The sequence below is a fragment of the Diadema setosum genome, chromosome 22 (genome assembly GCF_964275005.1).
Source record: "Diadema setosum chromosome 22, eeDiaSeto1, whole genome shotgun sequence".
NCBI lineage: Eukaryota > Metazoa > Echinodermata > Echinoidea > Diadematoida > Diadematidae > Diadema > Diadema setosum.
In genome coordinates this window covers 29971879-29992193 of record NC_092706.1, presented here as the reverse complement: position 1 = coordinate 29992193, position 20315 = coordinate 29971879, and the positions used below count along the sequence as shown (strand labels likewise).

At 37.8% G+C, this 20315-nt stretch overlaps 1 protein-coding gene across 1 annotated transcript in view; it reads right to left on the bottom strand.

Moving 5' to 3' along the window:
• Window positions 1–2360: 2360 nt before the first annotated feature.
• The window catches only part of LOC140245295 (protein Obscurin-like), a 131160-nt gene continuing 113205 nt past the window's right edge, over window positions 2361–20315 (bottom strand). The window contains 9 exon segments of the mRNA XM_072324879.1: window positions 2361–2621; window positions 3821–3970; window positions 4496–4574; window positions 5058–5244; window positions 6056–6338; window positions 6991–7189; window positions 7643–7807; window positions 9723–9854; window positions 13149–13442. Coding sequence (XP_072180980.1) covers window positions 2417–2621; window positions 3821–3970; window positions 4496–4574; window positions 5058–5244; window positions 6056–6338; window positions 6991–7189; window positions 7643–7807; window positions 9723–9854; window positions 13149–13442 — 1694 coding nt within the window. The 3' untranslated portion in view covers window positions 2361–2416.

Genomic DNA, 20315 nt, shown 5'->3' with positions numbered 1-20315 from the left:
GAGCTGTACATAATGAATGAAAGCAAATATTCATGACATTTTCAACGGATCTAACCCATCTGCCACTTTATACTAAGCTCAACTAACACATCAGTACTTTCATTTCATTTTGAATTCCAAGAATTTTTGTTTATTCGGTATTGGTGTTACTTTTTCTTATACTTATCCCGACAAGGGGAATGTACACGCAATAAATTCTTCGTGATACCTTGTTACACTTGAATATGAAAAGAAAAACAAAAAAGAAAGAGAACACGCAAAATATATATATACAGATGAATTTTCTCTCCTCCTTATATCTTTTTTTTTGACTTTGGTAAGAATAGTTCCAGTAAATCACATCAATCAAACCCTCAAAGTGAAACAATCATAATTAATAACACAGGGTATATTTTTTCCACAAATCACACCTTTATCACACAGTGCAACATGCGTTGTAAACCGTCATTTCGATACCACTGAAAGAAGGGAATATAGTATCGTTCTTAACCCGTTCCTTTTCTAAGAAAGTGCTAACATGAACCAGGGCCAATAAATGGTAAACTATTCCAGAGGCAATACAGAATTATGCTGGGTTTTGCATAGATGGTAACAATTTTTTTCTCTTCCACACACACACACGCGCTTTGAAAACACATTTGCTAAAGCTGTAATCGGAATTTCGGTGTTGATAATTTCCAAGCGAATATCAGTAAAAAAAAAAATAATGCCCTTTGATAAACTGATTACTGAGTATGTATTCAAATAGGGACGTTGGTTACGAATGCTAACAATTTAGATTTTTAAAACTCGATCTCTGTTGTTTGAGATGATATCATAAAGAATTTATCAACACTGCTGAGCGATGTTCTGGCCATCCTATCTAGCCGTTTTGAAAGTTTATCACACTATATATGTATATGTATATATATATATATATATATATATATATATATGTATATATGTTTTTTAAGGAACTGCCAATAATTACTAATGATCTTATAAAAATGGAAACATGAGATTTAACTTAACAATTGCTTTGTTGCTAATTTTTCTTCTTTCTCCCCTTCCCCCGAGCTTATTCGTATGCTTGTGAATGGTAATATTCTATGTTTATGTCAATGTAAAGAGACGAAGCAGTACCATATGACCCATCATTTAAGATAAATTAATAAGACTAAATGCCTTCACTCTTTTTTTTTTATGTAAACGTAGCTGATTTCAGCAGTTACAGTCTCACCTGCCAGTGCCTGCTATCAAAACTACGAAGGAAATAAGTTATCGACTGCAAACACAATACACTGAAAATGAAAAATATACAATAATCTCCTTCTGACAAGAGCATGTCATTTCTAGAGACAATCTGGTGAAAATAATTATGTCACAGCAAATAAGGTATCTTCCATAAAATACTTGATGAAACATTTTTCACAAAAACAGTCTCCATCGAATCAATATCACCATTGCACAAGTTTCCTACATGTTAAGTTTGGTATCAATTTTCTCAAAGTAAATGATCATGATAACAAAATTAGAGCGAGGAGAAATTCGTTTCAACATTATAATTGTTGATACAGAACTACAAAGGACCTAACTATAAATTATTTTTATTTATTAACTTTTCATTTTTTTTTCTTTGTCTACATATCAATTTTGCTAATAATTATTCTCTACATCGGAAACTTGACATACATGTACAAAATTATGAAAAAGGTCTTAAATAGCATAATTGCTCTAAGAGGAAGCCACATTACCCTCAAACTAAAATTGACACCATAATCCGCCATGTTTTTTTGTTGGCTGATATATTTGTGAATTAACAAAAATACCTAAATTGAATATGCCATAGCTGTAAAACATCGGCATAAACATCGTCATACCTCTTTACATTTCTTGAAAACAAGTGAAATACATATTACTCATTACTCAATAATTTTCAAATGGTTTGTGCCGTATGATTATCGGCATGTGAAGTTCAACAACAACCAACAAGATTTAGATATCAGATGAATGAGGCGGATTTGAGCTATAGTAAAAGCAGGTAACGGTTATAGATCACCAAGATTATCAGTCAGAGAGTAACCAAACTACTTGTGTTTTTCAATATCCTAGTATCCTAAAAATTCATAGCATCAACCTGAAGTATGTTGTATAGACCCGAAACCTGGGAATTTTAGTTTTTAAAACAGCAATTCCGTCTGCCTGTGTATTGCCTATAGTGTTGATGACTAAACTTCAGTCATTTTTGGCACTCATGGAAAGAAATTTTTCCAGTTTGCAACATGAATCTGAGTTATGTCGTCATCCATTTCACTCATTCACTCTCTCATTCACACAACAATGAAAAATAATGTCAGTATGCGTTAGATAGATAATATATTTATGATACACCAAAATATGGGGAAATCAACTATGATACAGTCGGTGTTCACAACCATTACGAATCGTCGGTGTCATCACCGCTGCCGTACGTTCTCAATGTCACGTTGTCCGCTGTACACGTTTGCTGCTGTCTTAGGATGTAGTTGTTGCGGTAGGTGGCCAGTCGCTCACTCGGGAAGGACCGGGACTGGGCGGCACCAGGCCGGTTGATGCTCTTCACCCAGTCGTGCTCAAGACACTGCGCTACTGTCGGGCGATCCCTTGTAACAAAAAGGAGAAATGGTGGACAAAAATCAGTCGTCACACACTACAGTTGACCATGCCTATCGACCTCGCACAAATCGAAATTCTAGCTATCTATATTGAAAGTAAAAGAAACATTTTACCCGGATGAATATTAACATGAGTTCATTCTATTGCGTAAGCCGAAATGCACCTAAGTCGAAGGATTTTCTCCGATCTTTTGACGGTATAGATCCTTATAACACTGTAACTTATGGCGGCAATAACGGAGGTGGGGGGGGGGGGAGGGCTTCCAAAATGAGAAGAGAATATTATTCAATGAATTATGCAATAATTCAGGTGTATCGATATGTAAGTACACAAATCCATTATTGTTAGGCTTACTGAAGTCTCCCTCCCCCCCCCCCTTATGGCTGATCGAAATAGACGTTAACATAAATAACACCCAAACCGATCAGGTCTTTAAAATGAGATGTGTCATATGAAAAAGAACGGATAAGAAAGAACAACGAGGGAAAATCAAAGAAAAAAAAAACAGCTGGAAAGAAACTGAGGAGGAAAGTGACAAGGAGGAAAGAGGAATAATGATGAAAGAAGGAGAAACACTGGAGATAGAGAAATTAAGGAGTAATAACCTGGAAGAAAACAAGGAAGAGATGGAAGAGCAGAAGGTTGACGATGATAAAAGGCAGTGAAAAGTAAACTAAAGGAGAAGGAGTGGATAAGAAGAAGAAAGAAGGTGAGGAAGGAGAAGCAAGAGAAGGAGGAGGAGAAGGAGGAGGAGGAAGAAGAGGAAGAGGGGGAGGAGGAGGAGAAGGAGGAGGGGGAAGAGGAGAAGAAAAGAAGGAGGAGGAGAAGGAAGAGGGGGAGGAGGAGGAGAAGGAGAAGGAGGAGGAGGAGAAGGAGGAGGAGGAGGAGGATTAGGGGAGGAGGGGAGGAGGAGGAGGAAGAAGTGGAGAAGGAGGAGGTAGAGGGAGAAGAGGAGGAGGAGGAGGAAGAGAAGGAGGAGGAGGAGGAGGAGGAGGAAGAAGAGGAGGAGATGGAGGAGGAGGAGGAGAAGGAGGAGGAGAAGGAAGAAGAGGAGGAGGAAGAGGAAGAGGGGGAGGAGGAGGAGTAGAAAAAGAAGGAAGAGGAGGAGAAGGAGAAGGAGGAGGAGAAGGAAGAGGAGGAGGCGGAGGGAGGAGGAAGATGGAAAAGGGAAGACTGAGGAACTCACATGGGTTTCTCCTTGAGGATGGCTTGGACGAATTGCTTGGCTTCCTCGCTGACATTAGGAAAGAGACTGGCTAGGTTGTACTTCACTCTGGTCACGTTATACACCGTCTTCTCATGATTTCTACCCAGGAACGGAGTGACGCCACTCAACCTAAGGCAAGAAGATAATCCAATACTATCTATCATTTGCTGTCTAGAAGAATCTACTCCCTCACTGCTACCTTATCAGTTCGCACGTATATTCACTGTGGGAATGAATGTCAGTTTATTCGATATTATGATACCAATCGTATTTCGATCTCGCGAGTATATTCGGTAGCACAGCATGGCAACGCCTTGAGTAAAGACTATGACTACTTCGGGAGAATACGAGTAGGTCATGATTAAAGGCGCATTTTACAATTGGCATAGTGATAAAAAAAATATATGTGTATCATTTCTGATGCATATGTGTAGGCCAGTTGTATCACAAAACATCTTGCTATATAAACATTTCGCAATAAAGCCTAGAATATAGGGAGATATCACTGTTTTTGTTTGGTTTTTTTTTTTAATAAACCACAACTGTAGATGCCGATACTCGAAAAGATCAGCTTGATCGTCGACTGCACCATGAGGAGACATGGTGTGGCAACGAATTACATGGTTATTCTGACTTTCCTCTCCAAAAACTTACCACGTGAAGACCATAACTCCCAGCGGCCAGAGGTCGGTCTCGTAGTCAATTAACCCTCCTTTTACCACCAGTTCAGGAGCTACAGACAAGCAGGAAAAATAACATGCATGTATCTATCCATCCATGTATTCTGTTCTTGCTGCATATCTATAAATTAAGGATATGCATTTTATCTATTTTTCTTTCAAGCTACCTATCTATCAATTTAATTTTATATCTTTCTTTCTGTCTATCTATATGTCCAACCATTTGTTTATTAATTATTTCTCCCTATATATCTATCAATACAAAATACAAAAATGGACGGATGGAATTGAAATTTGGCCTGAACCAAGTATAGATTTGCAAATTAGTCATTCCTTCTCAAATAAATGCTACGACTGTCATAGGCTGAAACTATATTGCAATATATTCGAATTCATCTATTCCTGTGGTGTGAGTAAGTATTTCATAAGGATTATACTCGGTGAGATATCTTCAATGAAACCCTTTGATGTCAAATAGAGGGTAAAGTATATTGGTCTCTATTTTACGAACAATTAAATTTTTTCTTTTCACTCACCCAGGAATTCCGGCAGCACATCAATATTCTTCATCTTTTGTCCTCCGTCTTTCTTGATCACGCGACACGACCCGAAGTCAATGAGGCGCACGACGTCCTTCCGTCGACTTTCCATCATGACGTTGTCGTGTCGGAGGTCGAGGTAGACCACGTTCATCACGTGTAAATGCTCCAGGGCGTCTAAGATCTGAAATCATCGTCATTCGGTAAGGAGGCAAACAGATACAAATTCGACTGGTTACAACAATTTGCAATGTACCCGTTTAACTAGTAAAAACTGGCACCGAATTAACAATGGGCGAGTTATTCAGATCTCCGTCACAGTTTGTAGTAGCAGCAGCGAACTGCTATTAACATAAAGATGTTAGCAGTAAGCCCGTACATCATCGACCTCTTGTACTATGATATAATTACTTAATCAAAAGAGATATGGCAGAAATGCGAAAATACTAAAAAGCTTGAGAAGCAGATTTTTAAGCTTTTACCTCCTTTTACGTTTGAGGTCAAATTTAGGATGAGAATTTTGTTAACACGAAAGTAGCACAGTATGATGCCGGTTTCATAGCACCTGTGATGTTAGGCAAAAATAGAATTTGTTTCTTATTTCTTGCATGTTTTCAGTGTTATGATGAGTTGCAATTCTTTGTCTCCAAAATAGGCTTTCCATCAGTGATTTTATATCTTTGTAAATGTAAGTAAAACTACTCTATCCGAGAGAATATACTAATTTCTGCTGTGCCATTTTTATATAGTTTGGAGTAGCTGTTCAGCATGTCGCTGTCGAAACTTTCTCAATCGATGCTAGCAGGTACGGAAGATAGGAGGAAGCTAAAAATGTGTTGTGAGAAGGACACTTGGTATAAGCTCGCCGATAGGCTCCTCGTCTAGATCAAGAAGGTGCCTTGGCATTATCATCATCTAAATATTTAGTACCTCAGTATTACTTTAAAAACGTCTTCTCAATACGTCATGTTTAAGGTGGTTATAGGGAGGTTTACCTGTGCGACTATCCTGACGACGGTTGGTTCAGAGTATGATTCGTCTTTGGTGAGATACTTGAGCACGGAGCCTCCGTAGTAGCGCTCTGTGATGAGCATGACGTGTCGGTTGGTGAGGAAGGCATCGCGAAGCTGGAGGATGTGTGGGTGGGAGAGTTCCTTGAGGAGCTCGTACTCGGCTAGGCACTTGTCTTGTGTCTTCTTCGTGTAAGCCAAGATCTTCACAGCGTATTCTTTACACGTGGCTGCCCGCCGGCATCGCATTATCACCGAGTAGCGCCCCCTGTCATTAGAATACAGAGGGGAACGTTCTGACTCAATACATTGTACTACGCGTAGAGATCGTCAGCAGTCCTATCAAGATCACTAAGATACATTATCTTTTGCGAGAATAACGTATTCAGTCGATTTGTCACTATCAAAGTCAACTTTGACAAGCTGAGCGTCTTAAGTTCATGCTATATTCTCTATGTTGTAAATGGCTCATAACGAACAATGGCAATCTCAAATTTTCGTCTTCAAGCAATACCCCAACACATCACTGAAATTATTGGAAAATGATATTAATAAATCACCTTCTCCACGAAAAACAGTTAAAAGAGCGAAAGATTAAACCTATTTGTTTTTGCAATATATATCCGTTAATGATTGAACCAATATATCGATCTGTCAATCATTAATCTATGAATATATCAGTAAAACTCCTTTTACCTTGATACTGTACGAAAAGGAAAACTTAAAGAAATGACCAAGTAATTAACTTCGCCAGCCAATGAATTATCTGATCAAACAATAAATAGAAAAATCAATCAATCAAAATCATCAATCAATAAATTGATCAATCAATCAATCAATCAACCAATCACACGATCAATTCACAAATCAGTCTATCAATCAGTCAATCCATTGATTCACCAATCTATCAATCAGCCCACCTGCCAATTTCCTCCTGCATCTCGTAAATCTTCTGAGGCATGACGGATGTCTTGAGAGACAGGTCCAGCGGTCCCAGGTCCTCGTCGTCGATGAGATCCGAGAGGACCAGGTCCCGCGAATTGTGCCTCTCTCGCGACAAGGACCTGGTTCTTGAATGCTGGAGCTTCGTGATCGACTCCATGTTGAGAGGTTCGGCTCCTGCAGTTAAACAAGAGCAAAAATTGTGATGAAATTGCGAATATTGAACATTTTCTCGTTGCTGCGCCCCTCCGCCAGTTTTGATACAGGTGAAATCGATCCTCTGACAAAGAAAATAAACGATTTGTCCAGTATGGGACATTATATACCATGTCGTCTAATATAAGTGATACTAGACAACATTATATGAACAAAAATGTCCTTGATGTATATTGTTTCGAATGAATCATTGGCTTATCGTTTAGTCGCTTTAACTCTCAAAAAAAAGGACAGCGGAAGGGGGGGGGGGATTGACCCTTAACCATCCCCTTCCCCGCCCCCACACAAACACTAAAAAACAGACATCACATGACCCTGGTAAAATGATACTACGACACTCTGTCCAGTTCATTACTTATATACATCATCTATTAACGCTAGTACGATCAATTTTAGAAAACACACTGTATTTACCCTCAGGGAGTGTTTTGAATTGCACGGAAGATTTGCTGAACGGTCCGGGGCCGTGCGGGCTGCGACACGCCACACGAAAGCGGTACTCATTCTCGGGGCTCAATGACTTAACATGGAAGTTGCACTCCTTGATCACGTCCGATACCACTAGCCATTGCTTGTCACCTGTGTGTATGGTAAGGATTGTTATGATCATTACGATAATTAGTCAAACCTTCAAAAACAAATCAAGACTCAGTACTTGTATTGAGAAGGATGAACATCTATTGTCTTTCGACGGGACTTAAAGGGGCATTTCAGACGATTTTCATATTTTCACATAAATCTACAGGTCCATATATAGATTTGTGTAATTCATTGTGGTCCTTGAGCAGAGAAACCAATACTCTGAAAAAAATCATAAACAAATTATACTGAACAATGTTGATGACATAGGAGCCTCAAATATTTCAGAAATGTAGCAATGTAATTCCATTACAATACTACTTGCTTAACAAGTTCACCTGTCGTGCCTGTGTAGAATCTATAGTATTATGCAAGCCTTCTTCTTTTGTTCTGCTTCCTTGAGCCCCAACTCATGCATTCTTATGGTGAGGCTGCCATGTCATCATCCTTTGTTCATTGCCATTTGTTATAAATTTTGAAAAATTCTCATTCCTTACCCCAATCACTATAAATCCTGAAACTCTTTACTCAGTATGACCAATTTATAGTTGTTCAAGTGCAAAAGTATGAAAATCATTCGGACGTCTCCTTTAAAGTCATCGGTCCCTTGGCTGTGGCTGTAAGTTAGTTATACTTCCTTAGCGATCACAAATCAAATCAAATCAAATCAAATCGATATGCACATGAGCAACATTCAAAAACTCAATATCATTCATTATAATGCGCTTCATCATAGCTTTAAATTGTTGCCGCATTCCCTGACCCCTGTCCTAGGCACCGTTTCATGAAGTCATCACATTAAAGTCTATATATAAATCTCAGAATGGCCAAAGTCGCTTATAATGTAGCTATGAGAGACTTTCAGAGATAAGTAAAATTCATTTTATGAATTTTCTCATAAGTGTGTCGTATGAGGGGAAAAGTCTCTTATAAGACTCTCATGAAACAGACCGCTGCTTTCCCGGAATGCACTTTATTGTGAAAAGAAAGCATATTCTCTACATTCATTTTTTTAAACAGTCATGACAGATAATATGCGTATATTTAGTTAGGAATGGTCTTCAGCTTCATGAAAGGATAATGGATGCATGAACACCAAGCACTGCTAGGCGTGTAAGACTGCAGTTGTTTACTCGTCCTACTATTATTCCTATTTTCATAGTGCATATTCGGTCATTACTCCGGCAAAGGCAACTGAACGTGTAAACTTTAATATCATTATCATATTGTATTTATCATCATTACTATTATTGTAAAGTAGTTGGAGTGGTACACATACACTCTGTAACTTTCCCTCTTCCCCTACCCTTCCCCATTTCTCTCTTTCTCTATTCCCTATTCTACTCAGAGTAGGTAAGCATATAGTCTCCATACCGTCAAGCCTTGGCTTATTGTGGAGACCCTTCTGTGTAAGTTCCATAAGCTGTTTGTATTTGTCTTGTATAATTGTACTAAAAACTATGTGTCGATATACTGTTTGTCATAAATGACATGTACAAAATCATATCTGATGTAACGGAATTAAGCAGATGAAGAGTTCCGAATTGTTGGGGTGTTTACATCCTAAGAAATCAGGCATCACCAGGGGAAGCCTAGCATCTTACACACTTGTACCACGCTTGTGCTTTTGTGACTATTGTATCGTCCTCCGGTAATGCCGGAGAAAAAAGATTGTGATAAAAGCTATTATCTCATTTTCAATCATTGAAGTAAGACATCGAAACTGAAAGGAAACTGGAATGTCGTTGATATCCAAGTTTTGAAAATTGAAGACTGAACAATCGGGTATCATAACCATGGATATTCCATAGTAGTACACATACGATCACGTTCAACGCTTGTAAATCATACATGGTAATTGTATATCATAGAAACTTGATATTATGTGATGAAAAGAAGGCTACGAAACTCTGACCTGCTTTCCTACACTGCAATAAATATCCCTCGAGATCATCCTTCTTGGGCGGGTTGCTCATCTTCCAGGTGACGAAAGCTTCATGGGCCGAGACAAGTGGGATTTTGGGCCGAGATGGAGCATCAGGCACAGCTACGCGAGAGCAGCAGAATGTCAACAAAGCAAATACATGTAGTTTGTAAGACACATGATGGACACATACCCATTTGCATTAAACATACATCAATTAGAGAAATGGACACATACAAACATATACGGGTACAAACAAACATACATAACAAGACAAAGGGAAATAATTGATGAATACAAAATGTTTAGAAAAGAACTCAAGAGGCTGCAAAATACGCAATCAAAATAACCTGTAAGAGACTGCCAAGATTAACGATTAATAATGTTAAATCAATACACATCCGACGATTAGAACATGTCGCTGATTATTCGATTATTTCTCTTTCTCAATTCACTCTTATTATTCAAGAAAGGACCCAGAACTTTGCGTATTGAACAAACATGACCATAAAACGTACATTCTCTATCACACACACATGGAACTCATCGTATCACAAACTCCCAACACTTTTGCACTATGCTATATAGACACCACGGCATATTTTCCCACTCGGTAAATGGTGACTTGATTATCCATTTACTCTGCCACATGTCTGCCGTATTATCAGTGTCTTTCTGAGGCCATTATCTTCATCAAGCATCTGTTTATGATAACAGTCTCCTGCATTCTATTAGTATTACACATAGATTTGCTCAATTTGTTTCTTGAACAGCAGGTACATAAAATCTTAAAGTTTGTATTTAAATGACGGTCTGCTCGTCTTGAATTTGTCTTTTCATGAAACAATGTTGTACATTTAAATCAATCATTCATATCTTTTCAAGTATTATCAACGTTAGATTCATATAGATATATAACTTTGTTTGTTGACTTTATGTTATACATTTATGAATAAAACGGAAATGCAGAAAAAGAGTCAATGAATCGATTGGTGAAAGCGAGGAATCACATACAAATGAGTACAAAATTTAATGAATACAAATAAGAGTAGAGGCTGAGGACATTAAACGGTGGTATAAGAACGGGAAAGCTACCTGGAATTTTACATTCTTGAATATAACATTATTCATGTTCATTTTTATCTGCAGGGGACTGTGTATTGTCTTGCTCTTTGGGTTCAAAATTACCTTTTATGATTGTGATTCTATATTTCATGTACGACTGATACTAAATACTAAATAACTCGTCTTTATGCAGCATTAACAATTTGCCTAAATAACTCTGCCATTCGTTTGTTTCGTTATTCAACGAGTCCATGAAATTATTTGCTTTACATATAAGTAACACTTACATCAATTTTTAGTAAAAGCAACCGGTACAACATTTTGTTCTCCAGGTATACTTCGGAATTAGACTGTTTTCAAAGAAAAATCTTCGTGTCTCTTCTGGGACTAGAGATAATTAATGTAGTACTTAGGATTCGAAAGTGCTATACTCAAAACCTAGGGAGAATTGTAAGTACCTGTCAGGTATCGGATTAATGTGACATGGTATCAATAAATGGTGTGCACCTTATTGGTTACAGACACGTTCAGTACTGTAAGAAATTAACTTTCTATTATATTCATCGTATAAGATATGTTATAGTGCAGACTGCAGATATCGGTGCAAATAGCTCAATGTGTTGACTGAATAAATCATGCTCCGTGTCAGTGTCTATTACAAGTACGTATAGAGTCAAGGAGGAGAAAAAAAAAACACATCATATACCAAATATAAAACAAAATAGGATCGCAAATAAACGATTAGCATTCATTAGATTTGTTAGACCGTGTGTCAATTCGTTAAAATTATGCAAGATAGGCGTGGAATTCTTACTGAGTAAAACAACTACACATTGCAGAAGTGAATGTTAGGTGTTGTTACAATAAAACTCATCTGATGCAAAAATCAATGTATAAATCAGTGTAAGATAACAGCGTTTAGTGGATCAGGGATGCAGCGCGGCGCTCTATTAAAGTGGTACATTCAAGGTAATTACGGTTCTGAAATCCCATTTCTTGTATAACAAACTTGACGTATCCGGTTAGGGAATTTGCTGCGTTTGTAATGCGTCATGCTGTTGATATCTATGTAAACGCAACGCGACAATATACAAAACAAAACAAAACAAAACAAAACAGAACAGAACATCGATCCAAACCAATCAGGGAGCACGAGAAATTCACATAAATACTACAAGCTTTGTGTCCTGGTAATCCAATACAAGTGGTACAAGGATGTTGAACAGACGAGGAATTCCTGCTGGAAAGAACAGTGTTCCACAGTGTGAAGCAAAATGTGAAACACAGTGTGAATTCTCTTCAAATTGTGAATTCTCTTCAAATTGTTAAATTCGAGCATTTTAACACATCGTGAATCATCAATTCACAGTGTGAAACAAAACATTTCATGTGAACTCTTTGTGAAAAAAAAAAACACACCACAGTGTGAAATCATCTTCACACTGTTAAATTCGAGCGATTTCACATAGTCACTATGTGAACACACTGTTTTTTTTTTTTGGGGTTGTTTGTTTATTTCCATCTGAGAAGATGACTGGATAGCCCATATTCAGCTATGCTAAGCTGGTCTTCCATGGGGTCCAGTTGGATGTGAGGTGGGACCACTTCACCGGGTTAAACACCCTGCTCTTTGCGATGAATGAATGAATGAAGCGGGATCTTTTACGTGCATGAACTGTGACTCTCTCATACACGGGACCTCCATTTTATGTCCTATCCGAGGGACAGAGTGTTTTGCCTCTTGCTAGAGGGGACGGTATGTTTACACACAACATAGCTCAGTCCAAACTCGGGTTCGAACCCGGGTCCTTAGGATCGTGATGCAGACGCGCTACCGACTGAGCCAACTCACCGCCCTTAACACATTGTGGAATACTTTGTCCTTTCCAGCAGGGAATGAACTCGACTCAACTGTTTTCCGTTTTTAATCTGATGTCACTAATTTGTCTCAATTTAGCAAGTCAGGATCAAAGGCACGAGCTTTCCGTTTATATGGAGCCAAACAACACTTCTTTTACTTTGATACTAACAAAAATATTCTACAAAATGTAAACTTTAATTTTGTCACACAATTTTTTATTCATTCTAAATACTTTCTATAAAATTTAGAACTGAGGGAGTGTGCGGCTCATTTTGAGGTACTGCTCGACAAAGCGAGAGAGCTTGTCACATTTCTGTGTCTTGCTAAAATCTCAGTGACTCACACGTGTGATATAATACACCAAACATCAAGTTCTATCATGTGTGCAGTATACCAAGACCTTACACTGTGTGATAGAAGTCACGGGCAGGTCCAATGGGCGGATCCCGGGTCGGTTTGACAGAACATACCAAGATATGTGATGAACTTACCAGCCACGCTAAGGGTTGCAGTTGATTCCACAGTGCCGACCTTGTTGGTCGCAACGCACTTGTACAGTCCCGCGTCTGTCTTGCTGATCCGCGGTATCCTCAGAAAAGCCTTACCCTTCTCCAAGCCGATTTGGAGCCGACGGGCCCCGCCCCCTGCCTTGGTCAGTTTGGTTTCCTCGTGATACCAAGTCATTGTGGGCTTGGGCGTGGCCGTCACCTGGCAGGTCAATTCCAGTTCACTCATTTCCATCACCGTGATGTCCTTCAGCTCAACCTCGAACACTGGAGCTTGGTCTACGCGGTGCGATGCAGGTGTTTGGATTGGCGTGGCAGAGGTGAGGCATGATGGGCGTGGTTTGAATGAGATGGGGTTGACCGTGGCAGAAAAGGAGCGTGGCATGGATGGGGTGATATTACGCGTGCCACAGATGGGCGGGATGGGATGGTGTTCCACATGTGTGGTCGCAATGATTATACGCATGAACATTCAAAATCCGTACACACCGATTCGACAGGAAAGAAGAATGAAGTACGATGGTACAGAGAATATAGCACACGGGAAACAGATGAGGAAATACGAAAATCTCATAACAAGATAGAAGACAAAAGACAATGAAAAATAATGAAGAATTGACGAAGAGAGATCATGTGCGTGTGAGTGTGTGTGTGAGAGAGAGAGAGAGAGAGGTGTAAAAGTTTGGAACAAAGAAAGAGAATATGGAAAAGAGGACACGGAGGACACAATAGAAAAGACCAAGGTTGCCACGGCGATGACGACAGAGTAAAACATTCGGGACGGTGTCAAAGTTAAGGTGGAATTGCCGCGGGATGACGAATGACACGATATTTGGATGCAGGTGTATTGGTTGAGATGTAACAGTCAATGATTACGAAGGCGGCGTCGACGAGGATGTCGATCATGATAAACAAAGCGATACGACATTTATAATGATATTGATAAAAGTTGAATAGCGACGGTGGTAGTGATGATAGCGGTTATGATATTCATTTTGATGAAGATAAATATGGTGATGGAATATTTTCAAAGAAACGGTGAGAGAAAGCAGATGAAACACATCGTGATAAGGTAATTTTTGCACAATTCCAGATTAAAGGGAATGAACACGTATCATACGCAACAATTATTGAGAAAGGTAGAATCAAAATATAGCATATGTCACTGAACCATTACACCTTGAGAAAAGTACAAGCTTGGCAAGAGATGATATATATAACTTAAATTATTGCCCAGCGAGTCTGGAATTGTACACAAGTTGTAAATTAGTTTGAATGGTATGTGTCATCGGTACATAAAGTGGTAGTATAAAGAACAAATGAGATAAATATGCGTACATAAACTACCTCTAGAAAGCTATTACAAGTAACTCTATCTGTGTCGTGACATCCGGTACGAGATGAAGTAAGTTTATCAATATTCAAACACTTACACCAGATAGGGAGTATAATGACGACTAAACGATCCAATGGCTAATCATGTTGAGGTAATTGAAACTATTTGTATACAACGAAGTTTAACTAGAATGAGTAAAACTAATGGATGTGATGGTAAATGCACAAGAGTGTTACATGATGACCTCACGATGAAGAATCTTGATGCAGGTTCACCACGTTCAAAAAAAAAATGAATAAAAAAAAAAAACCCATTGTGGATTCAGTGAGAAAAAAAAAAAAAAACTTCAGGACAGTGAGCTCTTTGGTGTTGTTATTTGTTAATGTTTTGAAGTACATATTGGTTCGAGTATGGTCACTGTACGGTTAAACCATTCATCGATCTCTGAAGAGTTGGCTTTGCCCTTTTGAGAGTGAAAACGTTATACACCTGTCTAATCTGTTACAAACCAATCCCCCTGATTTGTACTCTAATTCAGGGTGCTGTCATCACTGTTAAGCCTTTTTTTTCTGGGGATGGGGAAATAAGTTTTGTGTTAGAATTCCATCAACATGGATAAGTTGGAAAACATTTTATCTGTCATTATACTCTTCAAATATTTGTAGGTCAAGGTCGTGTTTGGGTCAAAAGTTCATCTGCTCACTTTCTTGAAGAGGAAGAGGGGGTACGAAGTTGCAATGGAATAAACTGGAGTGGTAGATACATCTTGATTGTTGTCATCCATGCATGGCAGTTTACGGACTATTATTCTTCAGTTTTAACATAACTGGTAGAATACCTTGGATGGGGTTGCAGTCCGTTACTCTGAAATTTTGCTATTCTGGAATTTATTACAGTGCACTCCCGTTATAACGAACATGGTTATAACGAAAATACGGCTATAACAAAATAAAAATTCAAGACCCAGTACACGTATTATCTACTCTAAGTTTTTTATTGTTCACTTGTTCGGTTATAGCGAAATTTCGATATAACAAAAGAAAACTGCCGGGCCCGAGGACTTCGTTATAACGGGAGTTCACTGTAGTCTGAAAGTGAAACAAGGTTTGTTATTCTGAACGTTCATTAGTCCAAAAATTAAAAGAAAGTTTGTAATTCTTAAGATTCGTGAGTTCGAAAATGAAATGAAATTAGTTATTCTGAAGGTTTGTTATTCCATACCTTCTATCATTTTTGAACATTTTGAACCTTTGGAATGACAAACATTACTGTATTTTTCAATCAATGAATCTTTGGAATCAGAATAATGGACCATCGGAGTAATGAAACAAAAGTTCAGGTTAACAAACTCTATTCTACTTTCAGACTCACGAACATGTTGGTCTATGTTTCAGAATAACAAATCTTCGGTATAACGAACATCACCTCTGCGATGGCAGAGACAAAAAGCTGACTACTGCAGAGAATCAGTCACGACCTGACGAAGACCTTTGGTAGTGGAATATGTGTGTGTGTGTGGGGGGGGGGGAGGGGGACGGGAGGGAGGGGGTACGATTTACACTCATGCTTGACACCAGAGGAAAAGGCCACGGAATCATGCTTGTCACGTGTTTCGGAAACCATATATCATATAACTTTGTTTATTTTCGATACTGTTTTACAATTCACTGTCGTAATCAATTCAAATTCAATGCACAGCATTAATCAACAGAATTCCAGGCTCTAACCTGCAGCTTATGATGTCAAATGGATTTTTCAGTCTTCACTTTTCTTACCCTTCTTACACTAAAACACACATCAGAGTATGTGCTCGTCATCTTTTCTGGCTGAATGAATACCAATTTTCTTTAAAACTAATGCATGCTTCTCAACTTTACATATCATAAGCCAACATTCGGCATGCTTCTTCAAATGAATTTGTTTTTGATATCTCACAGAGACAATTGCACTTGTGGAGAGTATAGCTAATTTATTTCTACAATGAGCTGTGACACAAACTATCTTGAGAAAACATTAATCACAACCAGTCTGTCAAAACTACTCTATACAGGCAGTGACGGAAATCATCAGACATACAAGTACCTGTTATCACAACCGAAAGTGAGCGTGACAATTACAAAGTGTACACTGAGTAAAGCATTTTTCAAGTCTTTGCCTGCACGAGAGGTTCTCTGAATTTAAACATTATTTCTTGTAACACAATGTCCAAATCTTTTCTCATTTTTGTTCATTCTTCTTCCAGAAAAGTACAGTTCACCTCCTGGTGTATTACATACTGATTCTTCAAAAACAAGCTTTTTAAATGGTTTGAAATATTCAAAATATCTAACCTGATGCAAACAACAAACCTCAAATTCTTATTTCAACCTTATTTCAAAAATACCACCATCAAAAGATTGTAGTCTTACTCTCATTAAGTTAAACTGAAAATTTCATAAATGATAGCCATACACATCACATCAAACTATGTGTCCTTGCATTGAGTTACCTATGAGATATCCTATGTGTTAAACCACTGTGCAACTACAAGTAAGCATCGAGGTTAAAAGAAAGAGGAAAATCCACACACACAAAGAAATCTCGCTCATTAAAAGCCTTGATACAATTTATACAAATTTGAAAGCACGGTGCTAATGGCATTATCAAAAAGGAAATCTTAAAAAAAGAACAAACTAAAACTAAATTGCAAAAGGGTTTCACCTCCAAAGCCAAACGATAATTCTTCAAAACCTTGCAAGATTGTAATTTACATTTACGAAGACCTTTGGTAATTACGATTTTCAACAATTGCTTTGAAACACAATTATGAGCAATAAATGACTTCAAATTTCACTTTTGACTGGAAACAGCACTACCAAATACACAGAATCGTGCAAAACACTCACATCCATGTAAATGGTATTTTTGGTAGATTTCTTCAAAATTCCACAGATTTGACACACATGCTTATATTTCATATATAAGATGTAGTTGAAGATTTGACCTTTACTACTTCATCATTCCGTTACAACACATATCATGACTTTTCGGCCAGACCCTTTGTTCTACTTCGTTTGTTAACATTAGGTCTTCCAGCCTTAATTCTGAGAGGTTTTGATTCATTTTGATCCATCTAAACTCTTGTACACCTGTGGTACATCAAACAAATCAAAAATAAAGTAACCTCCTTTACAAAGCTTTGCATCCCGTAGTCATTCTCTTATCTGTATTCGAAAGTTAGAGACCACCTGATGATGCATATAAAATGCAGCTATCAATGAGTTAGTGGAAAGAAAAAACAACGAACAACCCATTTTCACATCACAAATTTACATTAGACTCTCCTTCTTTCCTATCACTGGATGGATCAGAGCAAGGAGCTTCAAACACAGAAGCTCCTTGATCAGAGAGTCTACAGCTGTGTCAAACTGCCATCAACATTCCATTCCAACACTCTTTTGCCAAGTCAAGGGAGCAAAGGTGAAAGTATGCGCTTACAATCCAACACAGTTTACATGTACCTTTCTCTGTCACAATAAACTGTGACAATGAATACTTGTGTGTATATGGTAACCAACTGCTTGTTTAAACTTAATATAACATATGTAAGGTCCAGCCCCCACTCTTTTGCACCATACAAAGGAATAAATGGGGTGTCACCACTTTGCCCCCTCCCCCTTTTTTTTTAACCCCAGAAGTGACATTAGAAAAAAAAAATAGAATGAAACCTTTAAGCCCTGTAAGGCCTTTGTACAGGTCTGCCAACATTCCCACATCCAAATCAGGGAGATTCCACACAGCAATCAGGGAGATATCTGTGTGTTACATGCATTTCAATGGGCGAAAATAATTCCCAATTAAATCAGGGAGATTTTAACATTCTCTTATTCAGACATGAACAGATTTTGACATTTTCAGGGAGACTCCTGCAGAATCAGGGAGACTTGGCAGCTCTGCTTTGTATTTGCCAAAGACACATTTTTTTTTTTTATTCATTTATTTTTTTTTTTGCTTGCTTGCTTGTCAGCTGAAGAAATCCAAAAGTGGCACCAGAAGTTCCGCTGAAGACCATTTTTTAATCTTTATTATTATTATTATTATTTTTTGCATGTTAGCTCATGAAACCCCGGAAGTGGGCCCCCTCCCCACTTTTGAAAACATGGTGCTAGCGGTGAGATCTATGTGGATTTATCACTTCTGAGAGGTAACAAGTTAATCCTTTTTGTGCCTACTAATGGGGTTTTCTGTGTCAGTAGGCACTCAAATCACACAAAGGGTAATCACTAATACATCTGTCATCACTTTTCACCTCTCAGCTTGTAGCAAATATCACCAAAAAAAAAGAAGAATATTGTAACAATCCTGGCTGAAAATCGTGTGAAATCTTGTACCTGCGTTTTATACAGCATGTACGACACAGCTATCTTTTATCAATAGAGAACTGTCATTACTACTTGAGGTAATTTATTCATGTCATACATCTCATGATTCTAGTGAAACAAAGAGAACAAAAAGCAGTTTCATTTTTCATCCATGAGTACTGAAATATCTCTTTTTGATATATCATCACTGATTTCTTGGTCAAATTATAATTTGTCCGTCATGCACTGTGCATACAACTTTGTGAACTCATACATTCAAACAAATTAAAAAATGAATATCAATGTAACAATTCCAGGAGTCGACAGTGTCAAGAAATAACTGATAAACAATCTACATATGTCTGCAACAATCCTCAATAAAATGCCAATTTATGAGCGATTTCAGGCACATTAGATTACACTTCACTGCTTTATTCCTCATTTTAAGAGTGTAATTACAGTAGTAAAAGGGCAGATATTTTTAACATTATCCACTTGCATTATCATACAATGAAAATTATTACATAATTCATCTTAGAGCAACAACTCTTCCATCACTATCACTGAATGACCTAATCAATTACTGAACTCTTATGCTTAATGCATTCTGTAAAAGTGGAAATTTTCTCATGAATGATTTGTCAAGCTCAGTTGGGTAGAGTTAATTTTGCATTTTAATTCCATGGGATGAAAGAGATAAAATGTTATTACATAATAAAAGCCCAAAACATTTGCATGCTTTAATTTTCATGCTATTTTCATGCTGTGCTTTAATTTTTGCACTAGTTTTGTGCTGCACGAAATTTGCAAAAATTTCCACACCATAAAAATTTCCACTTTTTTAGTAATAATGGATGTTTTCCCACATATATCACTCTTATTCATTGCATCTTAAAGAAAAAAATCTCATCAAAAGAGAATTATCTGGCCAATATAACATGATAGTGACCTTTCATAATCTAATATGATTGTTGATATACATAAAGAGTGAATATCATCCTTGTTGATATATTGATATATCTGTTAATGCTATTCCTCATGTACTAGACTTTTCAACCTCATTACTCTTTTTCATTGTGTTCAATGTTCAATGTTTAAGCTCAAGTTATGCAACAGTGGATCAAAGAGGTTGCATTAAGCTGTCCATTCTAGATTGTTTGTTTGTTTGTTTGTTTTTAAGCAAACAAAGTAATTTTTTCCTCCATTCATCAATTTCTTTAATCTAATACCAACAATGGTGTCCATGGGTCACAGCAGCATTAACCCATTGAGGACGAGTCCCGAGTACACTCGGGCAGGGGTTTATGAGAAATGTGTGTTGTAGCAAAATCAGCCCGTCCTCAATGGGTTAATGTACTCTCAAATACCAGTTGGAAGTTCAGTTTAGGGTGTTTTGGTATCCACACTGAGCAGTTCTCACATAACAAAAAAAACAGTCAGCGGTTTTGATTTTCTGTGCAAATGAAAAGAAAAACT